At 30.2% G+C, this 10,048-nt stretch overlaps 1 protein-coding gene across 1 annotated transcript; it reads right to left on the reverse strand.

Moving 5' to 3' along the window:
- Window positions 1–714: 714 nt before the first annotated feature.
- Window positions 715–2,126, reverse strand: LOC126899159 (uncharacterized). The gene has a single exon (XM_050673756.1). The coding sequence runs from the start codon at window positions 1,774–1,776 to the stop codon at window positions 931–933; it is 846 nt and encodes a 281-aa protein (XP_050529713.1). The 5' UTR covers window positions 1,777–2,126; the 3' UTR covers window positions 715–930.
- Between the last annotated feature and the right edge of the window lie 7,922 nt (window positions 2,127–10,048).

Here is a 10,048-nt window from a genome sequence, read left to right on the forward strand (position 1 = left end):
TAACACAACTTTACAAGGATGATCATTTGTAATTGTATTAATATTTTTAAATTAAATCCATTTTAGTAATGATAAAATAAGTACAATAACATCCATGTTACTCGACAGTTGTATTTAAACTGACATGAAGCTAATATTAAACACCTTATATTCATTTTACAGATTAAATAGATGTTCCAAATTATATTATTTCTTAGTGTGTACGCCTTAAATACATCAACATGCGTTTAACAATATACAGAAGTTATTGTCAAATGAAAGAATAAATATTATATTAGTTTTTTATGATAGTGATTTTAATCACTGTGAGATATCATTATACTTGACCTAACTATGCCACGATCACCCTGTGCTGGGTTATTTCGAAAATTAATTTTATAAATTCACCAATTTAGGAATATTATTTAATGATTTGAATATTTCAATTAATATTAATATTCACATTCTGATGACTTATTACACTTTCTTATCACTCACAAATTGTATATACAAAATAAAATGTAATAGTTAATCCATTGAAAATCTTCTTTTATAATGCCATTTTATGCAAAAAAAGACAACAATATTGGCTAACGAACCGTATCAGTAATTACTTACAAAAATACAAATTTCAACTATTCAATTATAGTTATAACTTTTAGACTACAAATAAATACATGTAATTTCATATCCAGTGATGTTATAAAATTTGCTTATGTATAAGAGCTNGGCCACGTACATTTTGATAATAAATATTTAAATGTCTATTAAGACTAACATTTGATTGAGAAAAGGGAGAAGTGGAATTATGTGTGGTATTTGAATGTTGAGAGACAAAATTAAAAAAACAGTTTATAGTTGATGAAGAAAGAACACAAAAGGTGCAAAATGGATCATTGCCAAACGATGTGTGCTGGTGTATCTTAGAGATGAAAAGGTTAGAAGATGAATTTAGTTTTTTGAAGCATAAGTTCTTGAAGAGCCATCACTGATATGGTTATTTTTTACAATATATGGAAATCCATTTCTGTATCTAATAGTAATGTTAGTCTCACCTTGCTTTTTGCGGTTGTCAAGATCTTGGTAGACACGACGAATTTCCTGTCGCTCTAAGAGAGTGCGATCCCGCGAAACATGAATATTCTGCAGATTATTATCAGCTCCCAAAGAGCGTTTGCCAGTGTTGAAGTCGATAACGAAACTAGAAGCTTGCTCCTTAGATGAAAAGATAACTTTTAGTGGTCTAGGCTTTGTATTGTTAGGGCGGCCGAGTCTAAAAAGCTTGCAATCAGATAGAACGGACAGTGATAACGGTTGAATGACTTCATTAAGTTTTTTAATATCATCATTCGCACGAGAAGAGGGTGAGGTTTCTGATGACTCAGAGAGACCATGAACAACAATATTAAAAAGGGACTTTTCTCGTTCCGAAATTTCACTTAGAAGATTTGGTAGCACGCTGTCGTTTTTTGATGCAGTTTCAAGGGCAGAAATTCTTTCCTGGAGATTAGTAATGTCAGATTTGATGGTAGTGTTTTCAGCACGAATCTCTGCTAATTGGGATGATAAAAGGTCAACGCTATTTTTTAGTTCGCTGAACATTTTGTTAAGAGACGCACATAAGGTTTTGCATTGCTTTTGCGTGCTTTGAATTTCAGCGAAGGCTAGTCGAAATTCTTCAGCAGATAGGGGAGTGGGTGCAGAGAGTGTAGCTTTTGAGGCTTTGGCGGCTGTAGCAGAGTTAGACCTCGTTATAACTTGGTTTGAAATGGTTTTGGGTGAGTTAGGGTTACTCATGTTGATCTATCTCAGTGCCCAGCGTTTAAGTCTCCAAAAAATAGATAGATGATAGTGTGGACAGTGAAAGTTATGTAACAACAGTACCGAGCGTTTAAGTCACCAGAAAACAGCTGATGGCAATGATGCGGACCAACAATATATGATAAGAACAGAAAAAGTATGATCAGTACTCACAAAAAGTTGAAGTAGAAAGATATAATAAGTAACCAAAATTAAAGTTTGGTAGGCTGAATTGACTTCCAGAGTTCAATAAAAACATACGGTATAATTTAAAATTACTGGAGGAAAAAAATGCGCACTAAATTATAATTTAACTATTGTTATAGAGCAGACAAAATTGTTATCAAAAACAAATTATCTAGCTTATGACATTTAATTCTATTTAAATTATAATTATGTATAGATTCGGATGTTTATGACTAAAATTTTATTAAATATGCATTTATAAATGTAAAAATATGCAATTATGTGCCTTAAAATATACCTAATTTTCAATAACTATATGCAAAAAAAAAGGTTAATATTAATTCGAAAATTTTTTATATCTTTTTAATGTAAATTAATTAAATTATTTCATTACAAAACACACATATTAAATAAGAAAAAAAAAACCCAACACAGTGGGTGTGGCGGCACAGTGGGGTCGTGGCATAGTTGGGTCCAGTATAGATGATATCTGACAGTGATTNAAATGAAAGAAAATTACCTAAGGTTTCAATATAAAGAAATATTATTTTGATTAGTTAATATTTGAAAAAGTTATGGCAGTTTTAAGTACAAAAAACATTCCGATAGAAGGTGATTTTTATCGTAAACATTACATTTTTTTTATAATTTCGACAGCCATTTGCACGTAGAAGATAAAGTGTCGGGACAAATTTTTTTTTTTCATTTTATAATACATAAAATAAGCTTTAATTTGATATATGTTTAAAGGACGCAGTATTCCCGGAACATTTTCAAAAGTTCAATTGAAAAAGTTCTATTTTTTATACAATGTTTCAAAGTTTGAACCCCCCCTATATAAGGGGAAATTGTCTAATTTTAATAAAAAGTATGTCAAATGGAAGATGTACTTATAATGTATTTAGAAAAAAAAAAATTGTGCTGATACATGCATTTTTCGAAAAGTTATAGCATTTTTAAGTTGAAAATTAAAAATCGAAAATCGAAAATTTTAACACAAAAATAGTGTTTTTTTAACTACGGCAACCGTTTACATGCAGAAGATAAAGTGTCGGGACAAATTTTTTTTTTTCATTTTATAGTACATAAAATAAGCTTTAATTTGATATATGTTTAAAGGACGCAGTATTTCCGGAACATTTTCAAAAATTAAGTTGAAAAAGTTAGTTTTTGTAAAAAAGTTGCTATTTTAAATCCCCCCCTGAGCAGGTTAAGTGTTAGATCAAACGAAAGGGAAATATCTAAGGTTTTAGTAGAAAAAAAAATTATGATGATTTGTTTATTTTTCAAAAAGTTATGGAAGTTTTAAGAAAAAAAAAATAAAAAAATTTACCGATTTTTAAATTTGTAATTTTTTTGGATATGTCCCCCATTTTCGGAGAACGAGGGAATTTTTTTCAATTTTGAAGGGTTATGTCTCCAACTAGATACGATTTGTGATCTTTTGACGTACTTTTGAAAGAAATCGGTCCAGTGAGATCTGAGAAAAAGTGGCAACAGACATAAAAAAAAAAAAAACACATCATAGTAAAATTAATACCTTCTCAGCTTCGCATCGAAGCTAAAAATTATAAATGTACTTCAAATATCAGGATTATATTTAATAACTATTATTTTGCTGATGTTTTTAAATTTGAACGACCTTCAATGATCTTTATAAGTTGAAAATGACCGCTTCACATCTACAGAGATAATTGGTGCGTGCTTAAAATTAATAATGTCGTTAGTTTCTATAACTTCAGGTAGTTCTTTAAGTGATTCTGTTTCCCCATCTAATATCTTAGAAATTTTGCACAATACTTCATATCCAGAATTTGTGTCCAAAACTTTGAAATTTTGTGTATATTGTTTTAATATGATGTAATTCCATCAAACCACGTTAGAATTATTTCCGTATAATAAGCCTATGGCTATTGCTTAACCCCAAAAATTAACAAGCTGTTACGGGAGTAACAAATAGAATAAAATAAAATAGTATTGCCGAATAAATAATTAGTTTATTAAAAATAAAAGTAATAGTAATCGCATAATAGTTGTCAAATGACTAACGATGCTCTGAATTACAACAGTCGCAGTCGGCCCACTTTCCGATTTTGCAACACCGAAAAATACCTTATAAACACATTCTTATAGGCCGACCTCGATTACAATTCAATTTATGATTATCTGTTATTATAATTGTAGAACAATAATAATACTAAGTTAAGTATTCATAACAGAGCTTATGACTAATTAAGTTCTAAAAATTTCTTTTTCTGGGATTTACTACACTTTTAATCAGTTAAAGCTATAGGTTCTCTCTATTCCAAATATTTCATTAAGGGTAATACAAATAATAATTGCTTTAATTATTTAGCACTTACCTTAATTACTTCTTATGAGTAAAATCCCTTATTCGACTGCGCCAATGATGGAATTATAGCTTATTCGTGAAGTAATAAATAAATAATAACATGGCGGTTAAATATTACTTATAATATATTTTAAATTAGGATAACACTAAGGCTGTTACAATATCACGGTGATGTTCCGTAAGATAGTTGAAAGATGATTCAATTATATATTTTATTGGTGCATCGCCGGACCGGTTCGCGGCACCCGCGATCACTCAGCGTCGCGCGACCTGTCGGACGAGGAGAGGTATCTGTGTCGCAGTCACCATCCAGCGGTAAAGTTAGAAGTAGAATGCGACCGCGTCAATCTTGAGGAGCTAATGCTGCAATTTCTAATTTTTCTGAAACTGTGTTTATAATATCAACCGAATTGGATAATGTTTTCCTCTTTTCTTCTAGAAATATTAGAGCTAAAGATAGGAACGAAAAATTTGATTTTATAAAAGCTAAATTGGCCTCAACTCTTTGTTCACCCATAACTTCTTGAGCTGTTTTTATAGACAAAGCATCAATTGGATCAAATTTGTCTATAATTTTTTTAATTGTTTTATATAAGTCACAGTAATAAATAGACGTCGTTAACCATATCCCCGAACTGGTTATAACTAGTTGTGAGGTCAGGTGCTTCATCTTTAAATATTTGTATTCTTGCTGGACATTTAAGGAAGACTTTTTTGACGGACGATATAAGTTTGTCAACTAACGGAAAATCACTACGGATTTGCTCAGCTACTCGATGTAGTAAAGCATGTTACATGATGCATCTTAGGGAAAAATATTTGATCGCTGATTCGGCTTTTACTATATATGGTGTGGTGTCGCTAACCAACAACAAAACATTATTGTGTCTACTCCTTGAGGCCAAATAATTCATAGTTCTATCAAAAAGTTGAGCTATTGTTGTACTATTAGTTTTTTCAAGATGTTCACAATTAACAAGTATGACTTTACTAGGATCTTTAAAATCAAGTACACCCACAATAACATTAGCCACATAGCGTCTGTCGACATCCATGGTCTCATCGATAGAAACCCAAATTTTACGGTTAAAGACCTCGTCTTGTATTTTAGTTAAAATATTTTTATAAATACTGTCCACATAATTTTTCCTCAAGGTTGATTCGTTGGAGATATTTTTAGAAGTATACTTTTCTAAGATATTTTTAAATTTTAAATTATTTACCTTGTATATTAGCCGAAAGTAAAGTATCAGCTAGATCGGAGTTAAAATCACTTTTTTCTTTGTGTTTTCAGTTGACACGACACCGCCTTTTGCTCTAGGCTGGCGCTCACCCGTGTCTCTCTCGATATCAGCCGTCCAGCTATTAATATGACAATCGGTTGTCATCGGTCGTCTCCCCACCCTTGACACTGAGATAAGGCCGCCGCCGAATATGGATTACCGATATTGCTTTCTGTTCCGTTTTCGACGTACACCTAACTGGTTACACGATTCCGCTTTTCTTTTGTGCTCTCCGTTTACCTTTCAGTTTTCTTTGGTTTTGTATTAATTTACAACGTTGATCGTCGGCTGTACCGGTACCTTGAGTTATCCGACATAGTAGACAGATACTCTTAGAATATTACAGTGTGGTATCACTAGTGTGAGCATTACATATAAACCCGCCATAGCGAACTATAAATATAAATATAGCATTTAAATCACCAGTGCGATTTTACACTAGTTTTTTTTGTGCGTCCGCTACGAACTGGCTGTGAGGCCAACTGCATTTTTTGGATTACGCAACACAGTTAATAACGATTGAATTGTATTCTGTTCACTTCTTTTTCTTGGATTTACCGCATGCTCATGCTTTGCAGTTTTTAAGTGTTGTGTAAGTAAATATCGTTAAGTTGCAGAAACTTTAACTTCACAAAATTTGTAGAACAATATTTTACCATCAGAACTAAATATATTTTCCTGAATACATGGTTAGTTCAAAACTTAAAAATAAACATAGAAAGTAGAACTTTTTCAACTAAATTTTAACAGTATTTCAGAAATACTGAGACTTTTATATATATCATAAATTAAAGTTCATATAATATACTTTAATTAAGTAAAATTAAAACTATATTAAAAATATTTTTAATTTAAAAAACTAAAAAATATTAAACTCAAAGCCACAAAAAATTCATGAAAAGTCGCGGATACGTATTTCGGAAACAATGTTACCATTATCAACGCTAAACACATACTGACAACCCGACTAGAAAAAACTCTCTTATATACCCCTAGTAACCTTATCACCTAGTGACGTCATCACTAAGTAATATTATCACATTTTGCCAGTTTACACAAGTTTAATATGAATTTTTCAGTGGGCCAAGATCCCAATTAATTAAATTGTTTTTATTTTTAAACATTTTTGTTGCTTCTCTGATATTAAGTTCTTTGTAATTATTTACGTTTTTAATTAGTTTTATGGTTTTAATAGAGTGATTATGTGTCAATAAATGTTCAGCCACTGGAGATTTCTCAATTTCTTGATTTTTAATATTTCTTAAGTGCTCTTTAAACCTGACCCCTATATTTCTTTTTGTTTGTCCTACGTAACATTTATTACAACTTTCACATTGTATTTTATAAATGCCTGATTTCCCCCCTTCATCTACCTTATCTTTAGGGTTACCTAATAAATCTCTTAAATTATTACTCTTAGATGTTACCAANAACTTTATCTTTAGGGTTACCTAATGAATCTCTTAAATTATTACTCTTAGATGTTACCAAAGTAATACCAAAATTCTTAAATATTTTAGTTAATCCATTTGAGATGCCCGGATAAAATAAAATTGGTGATCTAATTACTTTTTGTTCCCCCTCGCTGGTGAGTGTACTAGCTGCCCTCCTTTCTTTTTTCCACTTATGTGTTTGGACTAATTTTGAAATTATGTTTTCGTTATACCCATTAAATTTAGCTATTTCTTTTATAACCACCAATTCTCTATTAAAATCTATTTTATTCATCGGAATATTAATTAATCTGTAAACCATACTATTAAAAGCTGACAATTTGTGTTGCCACGTGTGGTTCGATGTGTTCGGAATGTATCTGAACGTGTGTGTTTTTCCGATAAATTTCAAAATTTAGTTCCCCCTCTGTTCTTTTAACTATTAAATCCAAAAAAGGCAATTTTCCCTCTACTTCTTGTTCAAATGTGAATTTAATCGATGGGTAAAAAGAATTTAAATGTTGTATGAAAACCCCCATATTAAAATCTTTATTTATAACTGCAAAAATATCATCGACATACCTAACCCAAATTTTTGGAAAATCACCATAAGTGTATTTTNCACGTACCTATCCCAAATTTTTAGAAAATCACCATAAGTGTACTTTAAATTTGTTTCAAACCTACTCATGAAAAGTTTTATTATATAATATACTTTATTAAGGAAAAAAAAATGTCGGACTTTATATTGTTTTCATGGCGAAAACGAACATCAAAGTTAATAAAAAAAAAATACGATTTTTATAAAAACATTGGTTTATATATTTTGAACTTTATAATGCTATATTTTTTATAATAAATACTACATATACCTCTTTCATTCGACATACTATTTTTTTTAAATAAAACCATTTCCCTTTATATATTTATATATTATCTTTATGTATAAAAATCTCATGTCACATTGTTTGTCCGCGATGGACAACGAAACTACTGAACCGATTTTGATGAAATTTGACATACATATGTTATTGTGTCCACCTTAGACAATAAGATATTTTTTATCTTGATTATTAGCCTCATTTTTTTTTGATTGAAAATTATATTCGTAAAAGTTGATTGCTATTATTTTCTCATAAATGGTGGTATGAAATTTTTATATTTGATCAATTTTCATTATTAAAGTAATATATGCGTCCAATAGATGGCGTCTGTCGTTAAGTGTTTTCTTTCAATAATTATAAACGCTTCTCACAATTATTGACAATAATTGGTGATTTCCGCTTAGACATGGTATTTTTTCCATATATTAATCCACGATACATTTTAGTTATTGAGTAAATATTTCTCGATTTATTAATGATTTTTTTCAATTATGTCATTTTATTTGATTTAATATATTTAATTATACGAATTTTAATAAAAACCATAATATGCAATTTATCTATTCTATCTTTTTTTTATCTTTTGTTTATATTCACATCACGCAAATTTGAAATCACATATTGATTGTGTAATTTTGACTTTATTTATATTTCTTTTTTGTATCCTAAACTTCCACTTGACACGATCTCTCACATCATCTACGCTCACACCAGCTGTCCTCATATCACATCCAATAGCAACCCTCCATCTCTTTTTTGGTCTTCCTTCAACATTCATTTCTATAACGAAAAAATGACTATCTGAAATGATTAAAAATGTTCAAAATCAGTTTTTTGACTTATTGGAGGCATTGGCGAAAAATTATTATTGAAAATAAAATTTTTTAATTAGATTGTATTCGTTATTAAGTCGTTAAGTAGTTAACATAATCATACATCATTATCAGACCATACAGCAGTGCCTTCACCATCAGGTTTACTATTTTTCCACTGTCCACCATATTGGGTACCATTTGACCATTGAGCTGAGCCCCAACCATGCATTTTATTATTTGACCAGTAACCATAATATTTCATTTCAACAGTATTGAAATCATTATTTCTATCTGTTTGTCCAAAGCCGTGTCTTTTCCCATTAATCCAATTTCCAGAATAAAGTGGATCCTCCTTTTTAGCTGGCACATATGTTCCATATCCATTTCTCATACCATATTCAAAATTACCTTGATACCAACTACCATTTGGCCAATTTATGATACCATTTCCCTTGAGAAAACTGTTGAAAAAGTTACCCTATTTTTCAAGTTAAAACAACTCCATGATAAAAAATATTGTAGCACTTTGGGATCGTGGCACAATGTGTACGTGACATAATTGAGACAAATAATGGTATGACATAATGGTATCTGACAGCAATTAAAATCACTATAATAAGAAACGCTTCGGATTCAAACACTAGCTGTAGTTATTGTTATTTTTACGATTTAGGTAAATTATTCCAATAGAAAAATTAACTCTTATTTTTTGTTAAACATTGACTGCCATTTGTACATAGAAGATAGGTCGTCGACACAAACTTTTTTTTAACTTACAGTACGCAACATAAGATTTAATTTAATATATATTAAAAAGACGCAGTATTACCAGAATTTTCTAATTTTTATACGGATTTTTAAAGTTTTATGTTAACGGAAATTGTTCAAATAAGAAAAAAAATTATGTCAAATGAAAGAGGTAGATATTTAGTATTTAGAAACAAAAATTTTTGTTCATCATTTTTCAAAAAGTAATAACAATTTAAAATATATAATCGATAATTTTAACACAAAAACAGCATGTTATTAACAACGTATAAAAAAAACGTTTTTTACTTTGGGCATCACCCAAAACCCTACGTAATAAATTTTTCATCCACTTTACTCCAGCTTCCCACAGACCCCCAAAATGCGGTGAGCGCTCAGGAATAAATTTCCACTCCACTTCGTTTTCAGACAACATATTATTAATTTTACTTTGATGTTTGAGATAATTCATACCATTCTTTAAGTTGACGATTTGACCCGATAAAATTTGAGGCATTATCAGTGTACAAAGTTTTACTTTTTCCGCGTCTATCAAAAAACCGATTTA

Source organism: Daktulosphaira vitifoliae, unplaced genomic scaffold (genome assembly GCF_025091365.1).
Source record: "Daktulosphaira vitifoliae isolate Bord-2020 unplaced genomic scaffold, ASM2509136v1 Scaffold_2, whole genome shotgun sequence".
NCBI lineage: Eukaryota > Metazoa > Arthropoda > Insecta > Hemiptera > Phylloxeridae > Daktulosphaira > Daktulosphaira vitifoliae.